Genomic DNA, 20,132 nt, shown 5'->3' with positions numbered 1-20,132 from the left:
TTTAGAGGGTGTGCACGTTTATGCTATGCTCTGTAACTACTCTCACAAGTTGGCATGAAATACACTTTCCATTAATAATTATTTATTTTACAAAATTCAAAGAGAAAAGTGGGAAAATAAATCCAATAAATTTTAAGTTTATGATCGTTGTCAAGATGACATTTCACACTAAACACATTCTTTGTTTTTCTGTTTTAACGTGATACCGACTTATAATTCGATTTAGCCGGCTGCACGCACGAAAAAATGCGTCGTTATCTTGCTCAATCGTCGTTATCTTGCTCATTCGTCGTTATCTTGCTCATGTGTCGTTACCTTGCTTGAACTGCAAGCGAGAGCGCGGAACGAACGACAAAGAGGCAAAATCAGCCCCGCGTTCGACAACGTTCGACATCTGGCTCTCTCCTACTTGAGTGAGCATATATATGTATGTATATGCGCATATGGATATAAACTCACATATTTGTATTTACGTATGCCTTCTCCCTGTGTGCATGGTAATGAACCATTTCATAGAGATGATGGTGCCTCTTAGTGGTGTTGACTTATTAACGTCTGATGCACAATCGAAATTGAACATATCTTTCATGAATTTGATAAATGTTTTGTAATTTTTTACGTTTGTGTAAATGTAACTTGATCAATTCCATTGCGATTCCCTTTACCCCCTTCTCTATATCCATACGAAATATCTATCAAACAAATAAAATTAAAATTTCGTTTTGAAAATTGCAACCATTACATCAGTATTTTCTTACGACGTTGTCACGTTAAACTATCGTCAGTTAACCGACTTTACAGACAACCTCTTTTTAAATTTTTGTGTGTTTTATGGGTGTGCTCATGTATGGGATTCTCTGTAACTACTCTCAAAAGTGGGTATTAAAAACATTTTCAATTAATAATTATTTACTTTACAAAATTCAAAGAGAAAAGTGGGAAAATAAATCCATAAAATTTTAAGTTTATGCTCGTTCTCAAGATGTTCTGTTCAGTTGTGAGTTACAGGGTGTTAACAATGGAAGTCATCAAAGACAAAATTCGGTACATTTTGCCAAGCCAGGCCTTTCAGGCTTTTTCGATGTTAAAGAAAATGTCGATAATTTCGAAAATGGCGATAAAATCACAGAAATAAGCGAGGTTGAGTGGTATGTTAGTAGTCGTAGCATCGCCAAGGAGCTATAGAACAGCTATAGACCATAAACCAGTTTTAAATATATTAACTTATTTTGGTGTCAAATGAAGGGCGGGAGAAAGGAATGTTTTTTACGAAGTCTGAACTTGGTGTATCTAACAAGCGGACGTGATAAACTAATCAATTCGTTAGTTCGATCAAATGATTGACGGATTTCATTCAAAGTAACTGTTTTCAGAGGTTTTGGTGAAAACATTCTATGCTAGTGAGTTCTCAGTATCAGCTGCTCTGCGAATTGTTTTGTGTTCTTTTTTGGCGAATTAATATACATAGGTTAGGTTAGGTTAGCCTGGTTGGCGACAAGCCACGCATAGACCTTTTGGTCCCTAGCGATAACAGATGGAGACCTACCTCTAAGAATACCGAAAGTAGACATCATGTAGGATATCAGCGCTTTTGGCGAATCTAAGCAGCGTTGGGAGATCCGCTTTTGAGACGTCCTAGAGGCCCTCAAACAATGGAGCTCCCAGGCATTTTAAACGCGTTTTTAATAATGCCGGACAAACGCACAGAAGATGTTCTAAATTCTCCTCAACATCCTCTCTGCATTTCCTGCATTTGTCCGTGTTAGCAATCCCTACCTTGTACGCATGTGCAACCAATAGATTAAGACCTGTTAGCATACCTAAGACAGTTCTGCAGTCCTTTCGTGAGAGCGTAAGTACGAATTGAGTCAGTTTTTTGTCGTTAGTTCTACACATGACTTTTGCTGTTTTGCATGTGGTCAGATTAGTCCACCTAGCTTCCACTCGCCTTTTCATGTGGTCGTCCATTTTATTGTATATTGTATTTAGCGGTTTTGGTATGTCGTTCTTTTGTTCAAATGGTAGTCTAACATAACTTTTTGCTATCTCATCTACTATTTCGTTCCCCATAATGCCTTTGTGACCAAGTACCTAGTAGATGTGCAGCCTACTGTTTGCGGCTAGCCTTTCTATGGCCTCCCTGCTCCGTCGAACATTTTTGGACTTAATACAATATGAGCTTATTGCTTTTATTGCTGCTTGACTGTCCACGTACATATTAATTGTTGAGTTTTTTCTTGTTCTAGTGTAGGCTAGCTCCGCGGCTTTCTCCACAGCACAAACTTCCGGTTGGAAAATACTGCTGTAGTCTGGCAGCTTGATAGGCTGCCTTATCCTTAGTTTTGAGCAGTAAATACCTGCTCCGACTCCATCTAAAGTTTTAGATCAGTCTGCATAGATGTGAAAACTTCTATGGCCAGGCTTCATGCCTTTGTGCCATCGCTCCTCTTCAATTGTAGTGCGCAACCTTCTCTCCCAACTAAAGTACGGAATCATGCAGTCTGTGCAATTAATATATCATACATAACTAACTACCTAACTAAAAATTAACTAATATCACTGCCTGCAATAAATATTTTATTAAAACCACAAACTAAATTTAATATTGTAATAATATTTTCTTTTATTTTTTCATTCATTTTTATAATTTTCAAACATTTTCTATGAATACTAAAATTAATTACAATGTTAATTATTTATTCATTTTTCATTCATTTATTTACCATATTTTAATTTAATTTGTATAAGTTTTTGCTGGTTTTTGGATGCTGTATTCTTAAGCGCTGCTTTTGTCCATTGGGAGTTGACAGCCTTTTCGGAGCATCACATCCCCATCATTCTTTGTTTGTGTGCCTTCCTGCCTATGTTTAGTTATTAATTTTCCTTTTCACAATGCATAATACAACTGTTTCACATACTGAAATAACTAAAAACTAACAATTTGTTATTTGTTTCACTTTTTTCTTAATTATTATTTTGTTTTTGTTTCTGTTATTTTAGTTACAATCTTTGTAAAGTACCTAAGTCCCTCCTATATACAATAAAGATTTGCGCACATATTTTTGTATATGTATGTATATGTACAATGTTTACTTATATACAAATCGCGCACCAAGCGGTCGAGTGCAAAGTTTTTATTTTAATTTCGGGTTTTGTTTTTTAATTTACACTTTTTTCATGAAAAGATATATGTATGTATAAGAGTTTTTATATTTCTAGTTAACATTTGGATGGCACTTTTGCGTGCCTATTTTTAAATCAAAAAGCAGTAGGGACACAGACTGAAGTAGGCTTAAGGATTACTTAAAAAAAAGACACACACATATTTAAATAGTTCTCAATAATTCCAATAGTACGCGAAAAGTTATATAATTGGCTGTAAAAGCAGTAAATGTATGCTACATCCACTGATGCCCCTTAAGGTGTGTTTACACAGAGTTTAAAATTAGTAAAAGTAAATTGGCGGTTCCTGCGCCACTGATTGATCGAATCATAAAAATTGTTGGGTTTACGTAGATAAATGAACTGACTTAGATTTTTGCAGCAGTAGATTGCAATTATTATTTTTTCTTTGGAAGCGACCAAGATTGGAAAAATTGTCAAATCAGAACAGAAAATACTGCTAACGAAAGCCACTCTTTACGGCGCGAAATTTCAACGTTTATATGAGTGGTTTTGCAAGAGAAAAAATGTGCCGAAAGATCCTCTAGGTAAACTTGCCCCATGTTTGGTTGATAGAAAATTTCAAAATTATTATAAAATTGAAACTGAAATTTGTAAACTAAAAAAATTGCTAGTCCGAATTTAGAAATCAGTAGCACAAAATATGGTATGTATAGGAAAAATTCCAAATACAACATAGCAAATATTTCGTAATGAAAAAAAGAATTAAAAACAAAAATATTAAAAAAAAAATGTATTAAAAAAAAAGAAAAATAATCAAATATCAATAAAAAATTCTTTTTGTGTGGTCTAAAGTGGCAATGCGCGTAAAATAAACGAGTCTAGGAATTTATCGACCGAAAATCTAATTGGCAGAAAATGTCAAAATTATTTCAAAAAAATAATACCAAATACGGCAAAGTAAATGTTTTGAAATTCCAACGATAAATTATTAAAAAAATTTTTGTTTAAGCGCAAAATACTTATTTTTAAGTTCCAAATTTCTTCTCAAAACTATTTTTATCATTTCTATTCATTCAATTAATTCTTGAATGCATTATTTTTCACTTCTACGTAATGAAAAATTACTGTTATAGCTTAGACAGACGGCGGCGTTAATCGCGAGAAATTTTAGTTTGACAGACGGTTGTTACGCGGATTAGTGAACAGCTAATTTGCTTATTGGATAGTTTTGTCAGAAAAAGAGGGAGCGCAGGCAACAAATACGAGTATTAGCTGCCCTGATCCTAAGAAATAATTATTTATTTAAAAAAATCTTAAATTGCCGTTTCTCGAACTGCTCTGAAATATCGAATCAATTAATGTTATTTCGAATGTGTTAGTACAAACTAGCATTGCATCAAGTCTTTCTTGTACTTCACTACTACTTTAAGTATAGAAATTACTACTTTAAGTATAGAAATTCGAAATATGTATAAAATATCAAAAAAAAAAAAAAAAAAAAAAATTTAGCGCAATCGAAGTTCCATCACTTTGATGCAAATAACTTTGAGTTGAAAGTCATTAGCCTTTTTTACTACATAAACGCCTTTTAGGCGAATATGTGCAAGGTGCAGTCACTAGAGCAACAACAATATTTATATGCATTGTGTGGTTGCAATTTGGTGAATTGAATGTAAACAAAAACAAATCAGAGTGCAAAATGTGAAATTTTTAATCAGAGTGTAAACAAACAAAAAAAAAATAAACAACAACAAAAATTTAGGTCACTTTGATATTCCAGCTATCAAATCGCAAGAAAAAAACAAAAAAAAAAAAATCAGCTGCTCTAGGCAGAACACTTTTTATAGATTAGCCTTGGCTGAATTTTATGTAACATAAATATGTAAAAAATAAATCAATAGAAAAATAACCAAACAAAAATTTTATAATTTTATAATTAACAAAAAATATTTATCAATAAAAAATGTATTTAAAAAAAAATTATTAAAAAAAAATGTATTTAAAAAAATTGATTAAAAAACTTTAAGCGCCAATCAAGCCTAGGTTGCATTATATAATTATATATAATTGGCGCTTACACCCTTTTTGGGTGTTTGGCCAAGCTCCTGCTCCTATTTGTGGCATGCGCCTTGCGGGACCTACAGTTTTAAACCGACTCCGAACGGCACACATTTTTTTTTATGAGGAGCTTTTTCATGGCAGAAATGTACTCGAAGGTTTGCCATTGCCTCGGTTGCATTGCGATCAAAGAAATTTTTAGCGAGTGCTTTGCTCTATCATAGCCTCCTGTTAGATACACACCCCTGCACCCTTCACCTACTGCTTTTTGAAGTTCTTTCAGATATTTGCAAATTTTTTGAGTGAATGTTTTTTTGGTTGTACGTTTTTTGTATTCTGTTAGTGTTTTTTGAGTTTTTCTTAGTTTAGTTCAACTAGAATTTTCCCCTCTTCTAAATTACGTACTTTTCTCCAAATTACAAGTATTAAATTTATGTATGTATAAGTAGTATATACAGTTTTCTAAGATATATAGATTTGCATTTTTTTACAAACTTTTATTTCCCTATGTTTATTTGCCTTTTGGTTTTAGTTTCAGTTATTTTTAATTATGTAATAATAATGATTTTATATTTAATAGGTTTTTTTCAATTTCTTTAAACTGAGTTTTTGTTTTTACAATTAATGAACTTTTCAAGTGAGTGAGCATTTCTTTTGAAAGTTTTTAAATAATTCCAATTTTATGTTCTTTAAAGAGTGTGAAAATGTTTGCCAAACCATGCAACAATTGGATAAAATAACAATTTTATTACTTGATTAAACTGCGCTGCGATTTCGTAATTCAACGCACTAAAATTTCATTACCAAAAATTGCGCCTAACAGTAGGCAACAGTGGGCGTAGCAGTGCACTCTTCATGCTTTTAAGCATTGTTCGTGTAATATTCACACTCTTCACGCGCGCTCTACACATTTTTGGTGACGAAATTCTAGCGCAGCTTGTCTCGCGAATGTTGCCGCTCATTTTCAGCTACTGTTAAACGACATTGCGCGCTGAAGTGCTCAATCATTAACACTCTTATTCAACCGGCAACTAAAGCTTATACTGAGGCGCCTTTTCTACTACGAGCTACATATACACATACTCATATACTTATACTGCTCATCAACTGCAGTTACTTCTCTATACCTGCTTGCCCTTCCAATAGTCGCCTGCTCCTCTTACACCTCCTTTGGAAATTGCACATTTGCCCTTTGCGCATCACTGAGTTCCGGCTTGACGACAGAACTCCTCGTACATCCTTCAAAGCACCGCATGCGATGGCGAAGCGGTTACTTTTTGCAACATTTGCATTAGCTGCTCCGTTGCAGATTGCGCTTGGCCACAGCTCGCTGTGCCACCAAGGCCACCGCCGCCACCACCGCCCATTCCAATGGCTCCCAGACCGAGACCTGTGTTTAGCGCACAAGCTATACCACCAACACCAATACTACCACTAGATCCAGCTCCAGCTCCACTTCCACTAAGGCCGACGATGCCACTCACACTTCCATTGGCTGTATTTGAGGCTGATGGTGGCGAAGCGATTGATGTGGCCGCTGATGCCGATGATGATGATAATGACGACGATGAAGACAGTGACAAAGACATTGACGATGTTGGTGTCAAAGCCAGTTTGGACTCTGTTTTAGATTTTTTTTTTGGATCGACAAGAACGAGAAGAAGAAGAAGAGCAAATTAGATTCGTTTGCACATGCTTTTCTACGGACTGCCTTGCATACTGTCATCGCTCTCCAGATAGGTCACATATGAGTCAGTGCTGTCCGGGTGATGATGTGACGTTATGCCCGAGTCCATGCTGCCAATGGGTGGTCCGTTCATTTGTTGGCCGGGAGGTGGCGGATGTGGTCCTTGCTGTTGATGTGGTGGCAGCGGTGGCATGCCATTGAGATCGTAACCATGCATCTGTAAAACAGCAGCAACCAAAAACTTAGTAAACAAAATTTCGTTGACTCATCTTATAATTGATTTGTGCCATGTGGTTTACCACTCACCTGATTCACCAATTGTTGGAACGCGGGCGTATGCGTGTTTATCGCACCATTGCTGTCCAAATCCGCATGCAACGCGAAGTCGGATAAGGCTTTCCATGGCGGCTGATATGTTTGCACATCGAGGCCCTGCAAATTGAGCGGCGAATCGTGGCGTACCGGCGAACTTGCAATCATCGGTATGCCCTGCATGGCGCCATAACCGAGCTTTCGTCCCTCCTATAAGCGCAAAGCAAAAATAAACTTTCATCAATTAAACTCAACTTAGAGTTCGTAAGGGAATAGGGGTTTCCAAAAAAAAAAAAGTCCATTGTTTGCAGTTGATTTCGACATACCTTCTCCTGTTGCATCTGCAGTTTCATTTGTATAGTTTTCTTCTTGTCTTTGCAGCGTTTATTCTGAAACCAGACTCGTATGACGCGTGGCGAGAGACCAGTCATCTCCACCAGCTGCTCCTTCATGAGCGCATCAGGTCGCGGATTAGCGTTGTAGCAGGTTCTGAGAAATGAAATCGAAAAATTCTTGTTAGATATGCGGCAAAAAGTGAGGTGAAAATATTATAAAGGGTCATCTATAAATAAATGACGCTGCCACTGCTGACTTAACCCACTAGTCTCACTAACGACAACTTAACATCACTTTAACGAAATCTGTTTGGTTTTTTAATTTCGGAGGAATCAGTTCAGAGATATAGTGGTTACCGCAGAAGGTCAGTTTTGAGAGGAGCTCCCGGAGATCCGCTGTAGTTCTTTTCCAAATAAATATTTTTACTAATACTAAGTCTTAAAATACAGTTGTGGTACCATGAGAGTGGTAAATGATATGTCTATAAATTTTTAGATCAATAAATTTAAAAGTTTTCTCAGAAAAAATTCTGGAAAATTTGTTTTTCTTCGGCCTTCTAACTGTATATAACTCTGCAGTTATCTCTGGATGGTTGGCTTAACATTTCTCTTTAACCGCGCCCTACAAAAAATTCTTTAGTTGCTTAAAATCACAGCTTTCAGCCGGACAATTAACATCAACTTTTCGGCTGATTATTCGCATTTCGCAGGTTTTCGCATGTTTTGACTGTCTCATAATTTTTTTCATGCAACTATTTTCGCGGCCAAAGTCCAAAAAATCGATAGTTTATAATGCAAGCGTTAGTTAGACCACCCTGAATAAATCAAAGCAAGTAGAAAGCCAAAGGCAAATTTATTGAGAAAGGCAATAGAATAGATCTTTGCAGGGCATTTTTTGTGGGGTGCAATGGCATACAGTAGAATCTTATAGCCCTCAAGACATCTATGTTTATAAACGAGTTATATTAGGTTTATTGCATTGAAGGTTTGCACCTCGAACTCATGGTCTTTTGTGCCTCTATAAACGAGTTAGAACAAATAAACCCGTTTAGAGCCCTGGGTCACGTTAAAAGTGAAGGCGCTTTAGTCGGTCTCTTATATTTGGTTGGAAGTCTTTCTAAACTCGGAGGTTTTTTGAAAATGATATAGCAGTTTTTTCCGCCCGTCGGCAGGTAATGGCAAAAGCTCTTCATATAAAATATCTGCCGTTTGGGGTCGACACAAATAGGAAGAGTAGCTTGACCAAATACCCAAAAAAGGGTGTAACTGCCAGTTACATATAAATAAGTATACATAAACTTTTCCGCGTCTGCTCGCCCTGAGTTGCTACCAATAGCTGCCGCATGTCTTGGGGCAAACGACTAGCCATACAAATAAATAAAATAAACTAAAGCAAACTATTTAAAGTCACACGTATTTTCATCTGCTTTGAAAGCTTTCTAATAGTTCTCAAACTGTTCAAGCTACATTCTTTGTCCTGTTAGTTCAAGTAAGACCCCTTTGAGAATACTTTAAAACACAAATGAGGGAGCAGCTATAATTTTTATTATTTGACACCTTTTGAAAATATTTGAAACTTACCTCAATGTATGCAGTTGCTTTTCATTCAAGACCGTTCGCACCCGTGTCGGCTTACCATCCGATGGACCCGAAGGCCTTTTTTCCCTAATACTTTTATGTGAGCCCGATTCGCTACCAGAATCTGAAAATGAGATTGAGATTTCTATATCAAAATTTGGCAATTTCTATAAGGAATGAAATATTTGGATTTTTAATTAACACTAAAATAATTTTAAGATAGTTTGTAACGTAAATTGTAAGATACCTATAAATTATAAAGGGTGGTTAAATTTGAAGGGCCGATGTTGAATGTAAACCACACCTAAACGTCAAGCTTTTTCTGCATTTCAGTTGAAATTTTTTCAGACTAACTCAACTTGAACCATGGAAAGATATACAATCGAGCAATGCGTTAAAGTTATTCAGGCTTATTATGAAAACGGGCGTTCAAATCGAAATGCATATCGCGCACTTCGTGAAGAAAATCATCTTCAGTGATGAGGCACATTTTCACCTCAGTGGATTCGTTAATAAGCAGAATTGTCGCATTTGGGTGAATGATAATTCAAGAGTGAGTGCCGAAAAACCAATGCACCCACAAAGAGTGACTGTTTGGTGCGGTTTATGGGCCGGCGGCATTATTGGGTCGTATTTTTTCCAAAATGAGGCCGGTCAGGCAGTTACAGTGAATAATGTTCGCTATCGTGAGATGATAACGAACTTTTTATGGCCCGAATTGGAAGATATGGATGTGGACGATATGTGGTTTCAACAGGACGGTGCCACTTGTCACACAGCTAACGAAACAATGGCTCTTTTGCGCGAAAAATTTGATGGCCGAATAATCTCACGTCGTGGCGATGTCAATTGGCCGCCAAGATCATGTGATTTGACACCGTTGGACTTCTTTCTTTGGGGTTATTTGAAAGAAAAGGTGTACGTCGATAAGCCAGCAACAATTCAAGAGCTAAAGGATGAGATGATTCGGCACATTAATGGCATAGAATCTCCATTATGCCTCAGCGTCATCGAAAATTTGGACCATCGGATGGAAGTGTGCCGCCGAGGCTGCGCCGGTCATTTGGCCCATATTTTGTTCTATACGTAATTGAACCATGCCAATATTATCATAATAAAGAGAAATGACAATAATTTCCTAAAAAATTGTATTTTATTCAAAATCAATACCGGCCCTTGAAACTTAACCACCCTTATATCGACCTCTAATTTTTCACGATGAGACTTAATTTTTATAAATACGAGTACATTTTTTTTTAAATATTCCAACTACTTTAAATAATACTCGAATAATTTATTTGCGAAGTTCTTTCGCTTATACTTTTAATTCAAATAAACTTCTGCAGTTTTCATGTTTGCATTGGAAATCCCTTTGCCTCAAAACAAAAAAAAAAATATTCGTATCTGATGATATTCCCTCTTGAATTTTTGTATGCCAAACTATAATTAGTTTTCTCCGCCGAATGTGTTGAAAAATTGCACGCAAAATATTTACTTTCTGGCGCGTTTCGGTGAGATCAAAGCAAATGCTTGCTGCGCCAGACAAGTTCCGAGATCAATTGTTGGGAATCAGTGGAATTTTTGAGATCTTGCTAATTTTAAAATTAACTTTAAAGAGTTGCGATAAATGCTTCTTTACTTAAATATTATAAAGGAATGACAACTTTTTGTAAATATTTTTTGCATGTATGTATGTATGTATGTAGGTATATTATATTTTGTATATTTGTGTGCAAGAAATACTTTGTATTGGTTTCTTCCGAAATCTTTAGCTGTGAATGAAAGATGACTTTTTTTGTATAAAGCAGGAAAAGAAATTCGCAGTTATAGGCGAGCGCGTACATATTTACATATAGAAATTTTAAAATTCAATTCTGTGGCTCTATGCATACAGTGAAGGGTATAAAAATCCCAACAGCTCGGCGCTTAAAGGGTGAGAGTTTGAAATATGCGGCTAATAAAAACTAAATTTTTTGAAAAATTATTTTTAGATGATTGCTTAGCTCTTTAATTCTACTAAAATCAACTTGAAAATTTGCATTTCTTAATCCATTATAGCATATTTTTTTCAGTTAATCATAGGAGGACGATATGTCAGTGTTGACAATCAGCGATTTGAAGTTGTGAAGGACTTTGTCTACCTTAGCACCAGTATCAACTACAAAAATCAGTTCAGACTGGAGATAAACGGAGACTAACTCTTGCCAACAGTATTTACTATAAAGTATTTAGAGCTCTATCTCGAAGGACTACACTGACACTCTACAAAATGCTTATCATTCTCGAAATGGTACCCCAAAAAGGAAAAAGGGGAAAGGGAGGGAAGTGCAGGTAGGACCGAAAGCAGGACTTGTCAACACTCGGGATTTCTAAGTGGCACTAGTGAGCGCAGGACAGAAAGAGCTAACGCACTATTTTGGATTCGGCCAAAACCGAAATACGGGTGAACCGCCACCCAAGTAAGTAAGTAATTATAGGCGAATGGAATCCATAAAGATAAAAATCGGCTGGTAACGTGAGAAGAAACCAGACAGATGCACCAACCTTTATTTAAGAGTTGTCCGAGAGGTCTGAAGATCTCTCTGAATACAGAGAGGAAAGGACACACACGCGTTTTCGACGTTTTTTGGCAGGAAGAAGCCTTCCAAATGCAACCGACATAGTCGAGTTCATGTTGGAGTCAAAAGAAAAGTGGGTGGAGGTAGCTGCGTATGTTACCCTAATTCAAAAAGTGCTTATATACATTGAGCAAACGATAAGCAATAGCCGATAGAAATTGACGAGGCTTTTTACAAAGCTAACCAACCCAGCGAAGTAATACCTTGAAGCGATTCCGCAGGGAGAGTGGTGCAGGTGACGGAGTTGAGTGTTTAGCTCGTGGGTGTACTATTTCACTAGTCGAGTTTAGTAAGACATCACTGACTGTGCGTGGTCGCAAAAGAGGTGTACCTTTAGCGGGCAGTATGAATCGTGCAAGCCGTCTATGCTGATGGGATCTATGTAAGATTTCGCCTCCAGATAAAAAAACACACACACATAATTAAACATTTAAGGTATCTGGTTAAAATGTCTATTAATCAACCATAAGCCGTATTTTAGGTAGTTTGGGAAACATATTATATATTCTAACGAGCTTTGAAGCTCCTCACGCTACCGGCGCCATCTTCCAAATGCGTCTGTAACTCAAACTTTCAGTAATAAAATACTTATTATGATGCCCTCGATTTGTTTTCCCTGTGAAATGAGGGGACTGTGATTCCCTTGAAAACCTATGGCCTCCATGGGGTGAGACTTAGCTTCGGGTGCTGTCTGGAGAATGAAGTGAAATTATCTCAGTATCTTCTCCTCAGCTCTCTTGCTGTCGCCGAGTTAAGATTCAAGCATCTTGGCTCTCACTTTTTTGCTACCCCTGCAAATATAGCTGGTTTAGGTTTCAATCGCTGGACGAATTTCATCAGTAGCTTGAAATGGTTAACGAAATTGTAATTAGCCACCGTTTTGCAATCATCTTCCTTTAATCTAAAACCTCTTTTATTTTTTTCCACCCTCTGTTCTGTTCTTCTCCCTCTGTTTTCCTCTTTATGATATCACAAAGGACGAATTTAATTATTTGCCCAAGTGGGCTCTCAAATTTAATTCATAATTCGTCGTGTGTTTAGACCTCAGGCTACGGATCTGAAACATTAATGGCAGGTCACAAAGTCAAATTCGACAACAAAGCTGAGCTTAGTAGGTCAAAAATATTTAATTCACGGCAAAGTTATACGCAAACCCGACAGTAGGTTGAAGTGGAAGCGGCGTTTCCCACGAGCCTGGAATTCTCCGGAAGAGGGCAGATTTTTCAGGGTATTCTATATATAATAATTTATTACTTTTCCATAAGCTTTGATGAAAGACATCCAAATATTTTATTTGGGACTGTAAGCGCCACACTATTTTTGTTTTATTTTTATTGATTACAAAGACAAAGTTTTAAAATTCGCTGAAGAGAAAAATAAAGCAAAGAAGAAAATCGGTGAATTTGTTGGCGTCTGAATTTTTATCGCCGTCACTGTATTTTTATTCATTTCAAAACCAAAATTTGAAAATTTGCTCAAATTTGAAATAAAGGAGAAAGATCGGTGAATTTGTAGATGTCTGAATTCTTATCGCCGTTACTGTACGTGCAGAATCAGGATGTACCAAATGTAGTTAACTTTTGAATCATAAATTGTTATGACACTGAAATTCCATCGCCGTGGAACGAAATTAGTCGTTTTTGTTTTAAAAACTTTGGAAAATATTGCGAACTTATTTCCACAAAGGAACCGACAAGAAAGAAGGAACCGGCTCTCGTATACGAATGGGTGGGTACGTGACTACGGTGATGGATACGGTGGGTGCGTAGGTTCGAATTTCCATGCATGAACATTACATAACAGAACAATTTTTTTTTCTAGTAGCGGCCGCCCCTCGGCAGGCAATGAGAAACCTCCGTACGTATTTCTGCCATGAAAAAGCTCTTCATAAAAACCATTTGTCGTTTGGAATCGGCAACTGTAGCTCCTTCCATCAAGACTCACACCACCAATAGGAGGAGTAGCTCGGCCAAACACCTAACAGAAGTGTACGCGCCAATTATTTATTTTTATACACAATTATGCAAAAATTGTGCTGAAATGCCAAAGTTGCCACATGAATGAAAGTGAGTGAACGAACACTTTCCTGGACAAAAATATACTAAAAGATTTTAAGTTTTCTTCCATCTATTCCATTAAAAGAAGATAAACTTGTATTTGGGCCACCCTTTATGTACCAACTAAATTACGTACAATTAATGTGAACGTGCAATAAAAATGCCTGAATAATAAAAAAGCTTCACCACAATGAGTAGGAATTCGTATATCTCCGGCGCAGTAAGATATTCACCAGCGGTTACAAAGCGATATCACAGCAGCGATCTCGGTATTTACGATGATTAAGGCATTCGGAGTCGGGGAAATTGGCAAATTTAGTACTCGCAAAGAGCCGAACATACGAATTGCCATGTCTACATATCATATCAACGTTGACACCAATTCCTGCGATATCTAATAAAGTTAAGGAGTTACGAGCAACTAAGCCCAGTACAGCTAGAACTGCATGTGAATTTGTATATATCTATACATATCCATAGATTTATAAACGTGGACCAATTGGCTATTTGTAGAATGGCTATGCAAGCAGGCATATAAATACCTCGAAGTGAGCAGGTATACACATACATACATACCTACATAGCCGGTACTTACATATTGTATATTTATTTGTATACATGTGTTTGTGTGCATATATGTATAAAAGAATATCGCCATCTGTAGGCACTAGGCGTGGAATTTTCATATTTGCAAAAACAAATTAAGAAAACAACACAACCGAACGCGGTCGACGTTGCCCACAACGTGAAACGATCGCACAAAAGTGCCGCCACCGCCGCTTTGCCAACGGAACACAAACAAAACGCAGCGAAGCGCTCAAGCGCATTCCAGTCAGTCAGCAAGACCGTAGGCACATACACACATACATACATACATAAATATCTACATACCACACTTGGTGGACGGTCAAAACCGAAAGGCCAATATGTAGATGACTAGGCTGACTTCTCGATGGTTGACTGAGTGAGTGAATGGTTGCTTGAATGGCTATTTGCATGGCTGCCCAACTGTTTGGTTGGTTGGTTGGCAGGCATTGACGCAGTATACAATTTTGTTAGTATTTTTTGTAGACAACTTCTTGAGAAATGCAGACAACCACACGCACACGCATACGCACAGGCACATACACAAGGCGTCGTACGGCGAACCAGCGCAGTGTCACCTGTGTGTCGCGCTGACTCTGTGATTTCCGCCCACCACTACACGGCACAGCCGGTACGCGATCGCGATCGTAGTTTTTGGTGTTTATCATAGCGATCACTGTTTTGATTTTGTTGTTCTTTGTGTTTTTGATTTTTGTTTGATTTCCAATCATTGGCAATTGTTTGATGAACTATCGAAAATTGTTGTACCTCTTGTCATTTTGGTGTACAACGGTTGTTTGTTTATTTTTGGCGGCACTTTAATGTTTGAACGGCATATTGAACGTTGCCGAAACGGAGAGCGGGGACATTGAAGATCGCGTGCAAGTAAAACATGGGCCGCATTATACCGAAAACAACTAGTTCTGTATGCGACTGGGTACCAACTGGTGCAAAATGGGTTTGGAGCGCGGGAAAGGTGTTGAAAGGTGTCTAAATCTGAGAAGCTGCTGCTCATGTGCTAAAACTGGCGAACGAAATTCAACGTGGCTAAACCTATTGACTCAAATAGAGTTCAATGGAACGAATGAGATTTTGTCAACGTGAATTTTGCTCGCGAGTTTTAGTATACGAGTTGCACTTTCTCTATTTTAGATGTTGTCTGATTGAGGTCGAAGGGTAAAGTAGCTAAGGTACAAAATCACAATTTTCATAAATGACTGGAGTAGCCGCACAGGGTGACACTGCAGAATTAAAATTGCGAAAATTAAAAAAAAAATTTAATTACGCACGAATTAATTTTAGTAATTAAGAGAGTTCAAAATTTAATTTTTTCTCATAAAGAGTGATCAGATTGGAGGTACTTTTTTCCAATAGGGTTTTATTGCCAGATAACGTGCGACTACTGCCAAACTAAATACATACTTTTTTCAGCATTCATTGACATTTCATCATGAAAAGACGTCTCAACAACGTTTTCAAATCGAGACTGTTGCATTGCGAAAATCATCGACGCTTATCGCGCGCTCAGGTCAACTTATGGCGATCAGCGATGAGTCCCATTTTTGGCGAAATTGCTACGTCAATAAGCCAATTTGCCATATTCGGGCTGAAGAGTAACCCGAAATTATTCAAGAACAGCCATTACATCCATTGAAAACAACCGTTTGGTGTGGCCTATGGGCTGGAGAAATCATAGGTCCGTATTTCTTCAAAGACGAGGCTGACGCCAATGCCACAGTGAATGGCAAACGCTATCGCGCCATGATAAACGACTTTTATGTGTCGAAAATTGAAGCCCGTGATCTCCACAATAAAAGGCGGCGCTACTTGCCACACAGCCCGCAAAACAATAAATTGACTGCCGTCGTTTTGGTGAGCAATTTATCTCTCATCTGGGACCATTGGAGTGGCCACCAAGACTGGTCGTGTGTTATCACATCTTTGGACTTTTATTCGTGGGGGTATGTAAAGTCTAAATGCTTTGTGGATGAACCATCTCCGATTGAGGCATTGGAAGCCAATATTACTAAAGTTATTCAGGAGATACCGACCGACGTTCTCCAGCAAGTCATTCAAAATTGGTGTTTATGGATGGCTGAATTACGGCGCAGTTTAGGCCATTATTTCAGAGATAATCTTTAAAAGATAAATGTCATGAATGCTTCTACACAAAAATAAGAAAGATTACGCGATTAATCTGAATTTTCATTGTTCTATTTCAATTTAAAATCCGATACCTCTTAATTGATCACCCCTTACAATAACATGCTTCTTCTTCTTGATAGGCACAGTGTTCATTTTCGTAATTTTAAAGAAAATCAATTAACTGCGATAGCCGCTTTTTTCCTTTTTGGTACCAACAGACGTCATTTAGAAATGCCAAGTAATTCAAATTCCTACCCCACTTGGCCGACTTTCCAGCGCAGATGAAGACCTCCTCTTCCTCTACCATCAATAGTAGGCACTTCACCCCTTCCATTGGACACCTTTTTTAAAATCTTCGGTTGGGCACTCGGGTCTGGCCTTTTTTCGTCCTATTCGAGGATCTGTTTTAAAAGGTCATATCCATAAATCAATAGAAAATTAAATTTTAGAAAGCTGCCTGGAAGCTCAAGTCGTTGGCTATAATATATTATGTATATATATATAATTGGCGCGTATACCCTTTCTGGGTCTTTGGCTGAGCTCCTCCTCCTATTCGTGGCGTGCGTCTTGATGTTGTTCCACAAATGGAGGGACCTACAGTTTCAAGCCGACTCCGAACGGTAGATATTTTTATGAGGAGCTCTCTCGCTCTCTGGACGTTCTCTCTGTGAATTCCGAATGGTAGTCACGCACCAACCCATTCGGCTACGGCGGCTATAATAGAAATATAGTTTAAATTCACGTCCAATGTCGAAGAAGTCTGGCCAAAAAAATCCGGCACAGGTAGTTTCCACGACCTTGTTATTTTTTAGCCTCGCTTTTTCATTCGGATTTCATGCAGTCGTATGATGAAGTGGTAGTTCGAAGACTATGGTAGTTCGGGTTCCGCATCTTCTGTGGGGCTTTTACTGTCTTAATAATCTAAGTATAAGCTCTGGATGGCGATCAAAAGATAGTTTCTCTAAATTCGCCTCCAATTTTAGATTTTCTGTAAGTCGGCAAAATTTTTTGGTACAATTTTTGGATGTGCAGGATTGCAAGTTCTTCGCAATCGCTTGTGTTTGTGGTCCACTTCACTTACTTCCTCAACTCAAAATCATTGTACTTATATACCTCAATTGACTCTTCCTGGACTTCAACACTTTTTAGCGCGCATACTCTTTTTTAACCTTCTTCCTTACATACCCAAATTCTTATAAGCAAATCAACTCTGTGCTCTTTTAGAAACTTTCTTTCAAACGGCCTTGATGTTCGCAAGCTAGCCATTTTTTACTTCAAACAAAATCAAATGGTTGATGGTTTCCACCTTCGACAATGTTAATTTTGTTGCAAGCCACAGCACAAGTAAAAATAATAAACATTATTACCGACAAGATCATATCCCTGCTCGTGGGCGATATCTCACATTCACCAGCTTGTTACTACAAATTTTTACTTCATTCATTTTGCTCATTGCAGTTTTGATCAAAAAGTTACCGACTCACATGAATGGATGTTGTACGAACTGTAAGCGATCGATTGAATATCGACAACAATCTCGGCAGAGGGGATCGCACAACAAAGAACAGCCGCAATTAGATAACAACTTGTAATTGTGTTGTGAAACAAGTCGTAATTACGAATGTTTTCTCAATTGCCGGTAACAAGCGATACAAAGAGATACGATGGTAGATTAGAAATTAAGACTAGGGTGTAGGAAAGTCGAAGGTTCTCATGGTACGCGATGAAGGCTTAGTCAATAATAATCAGTGGAAGACAATCAATGCTCGTCTTCTAGGAAGGATGAGAAAATAAGAAGGAGAAGAATAAGAGTAATAAGTGGAAGAAGAAGAAGGAAAGAAAATGCGGTATTGCTTCCTGCAACCTTTGAACTGTACAGGTTAGTATTTTTAATTGACTGAAGTAGTGATCGATCGCGTTGTTAGTTCTGCCATTTTCAAACTGGATAAAGAAGCAAAGCGAATGGGTCTGTTGGAGAACGAGGGCAAAACGGAGTACCTCCTGTCATCAAACAAACAGTCGGCGTGCTCACGTATCGGCACCCACGTCACTGTTGAAAGTTATGATTTCGAGGTTGTAAGAAACTTCGTTCATCTAGGAACCAGCATTAATACCAATAACAATGTCAGCCTTGATGCCCAACGGAGAATCTCTCTTGCCTACAAGTTCTACTTCAGACTAATTAGCAAATGAGTAGTAAAGTCCTCTCTCGACGAACAAAACAAACACTCGACAAAGCTCTCATCAAGCCTGTCCTAACGTATGACGTAGAAGCTTGGACGATGAGAATATCCGATTAAGCGCCCATTGGAGTGTTTGAGAGAAAGATTCTGCGGAAGATTTTTGGAACTTTGCGTGTCGGTGACGGCGAGTATCGTAGGCGATAGAACAATACAATCAGTGTTCTGATTTGGTAATATCAAACTCTTCGGTTGAGCTATCCGATGAGATGATGATGTTTCGGGCATGACGATTTGTCGTTGCGTGTCTGCCATTCTTGTATTTTGATAAAAAATTAAATTCGCTCATAAAAAATCAAAGTTTCTTAGGCTGTATGAGATTTACGATGACATTCACATAGTGCAGCGAATAAAGATCCAGCGACTTTGTTGGCTCGGTAATGTCGCGGAAAAAATTTGCCGGATGAAAAAGCGCAAGTATAAAGTAGACCTTGTAATGAGGAAGATGGAACGTCACTCTGAAGTAACGCGTAACTGTTCCAGAGCGGGCGACGACAGCTTTGATGATGTATTAGGCATTTTAAGCCCCGCATCCGGAAAAAAACAAAAAAAAAAATTGTCTTGAGGGATCTATTTGTTAAATAAGCTCACAAGTGTTGCAAAAAATTCTGAAAATTATTTAACCTTCCTAAAATTAAGGATCAAAATGTAAACCAAAATCTGTATCGACTTGGCCTACTAGGAGAGGAGATATTTAAAAAAGTATCCTTTTAAAAGAAATATAAAACACACAATTCAATATTTTTTAGTAATTTTTACTTATGCAGAAGCAGTACATAAATATTCCGATCGATTGTGAACAAATTTTCTCAGAAAACATCGACGGTCCGAGGGAGTTTTGCTATCTCTCCTATCGGACGCCTCCCCAGGTGATGGATAGCGGAACACTTGGTTGATATGCCGTGTACTGCGAAACTAAAATACACAGGGTGAACCAAAAAATAGCCAAATAAAGTTTTAGCATCTGTCCAACAGCAGCGACTGTCTTCAATTAAGCAGCTGAACTTTGGTAACGGTTTTCCTTCGGTTAGTTGTAAAGGCGACACTACAGGTCTGGTGGATAAAACCTCTAGGCCAACTACCTATTGTGTTTGAAAATTTGTGTGTTACGGAAATCAAATGCAGTAATAGAATCGAAACAAAATCTATGACAACAAACTTTGGCAAGAAATTTCGGATACGAAAGTAAATCTGGAATAAAAATTTTGGCACTATGCGCCTCATAATCGGTGCTGAAGTTAACAATAATACATATATATGAGTAACACGCGCTTTTTAAATGAATAATTCACGATATTTTTTGACAGAACGTACATCCATTTCGCCGTTCCCGCAACAGTCGGTTCTACGTAACCGGAACGACCCGGATTTATAACCGACCGAGGACTGTC

At 37.8% G+C, this 20,132-nt stretch overlaps 1 protein-coding gene across 1 annotated transcript in view; it reads right to left on the bottom strand.

Annotated features, from left to right (window-relative positions):
* Window positions 1-5,155: 5,155 nt before the first annotated feature.
* Window positions 5,156-20,132, bottom strand: part of LOC128863010 (insulin gene enhancer protein isl-1) — a 122,672-nt gene continuing 107,695 nt past the window's right edge. Inside the window, exons 5-9 of the mRNA XM_054101890.1 lie at window positions 9,100-9,220; window positions 7,510-7,672; window positions 7,178-7,393; window positions 6,905-7,088; window positions 5,156-6,805 (exon numbers count right to left, since the gene is read on the bottom strand). Coding sequence (XP_053957865.1) covers window positions 6,426-6,805; window positions 6,905-7,088; window positions 7,178-7,393; window positions 7,510-7,672; window positions 9,100-9,220 — 1,064 coding nt within the window. The 3' untranslated portion in view covers window positions 5,156-6,425. The remainder of the gene's footprint in view (window positions 6,806-6,904; window positions 7,089-7,177; window positions 7,394-7,509; window positions 7,673-9,099; window positions 9,221-20,132) is intronic.

This window comes from Anastrepha ludens, chromosome 5 (assembly GCF_028408465.1).
Source record: "Anastrepha ludens isolate Willacy chromosome 5, idAnaLude1.1, whole genome shotgun sequence".
Lineage (NCBI taxonomy): Eukaryota > Metazoa > Arthropoda > Insecta > Diptera > Tephritidae > Anastrepha > Anastrepha ludens.
Note: the sequence above shows the minus strand (reverse complement) of the source record. Positions and strands in the feature narration are given on the sequence as shown.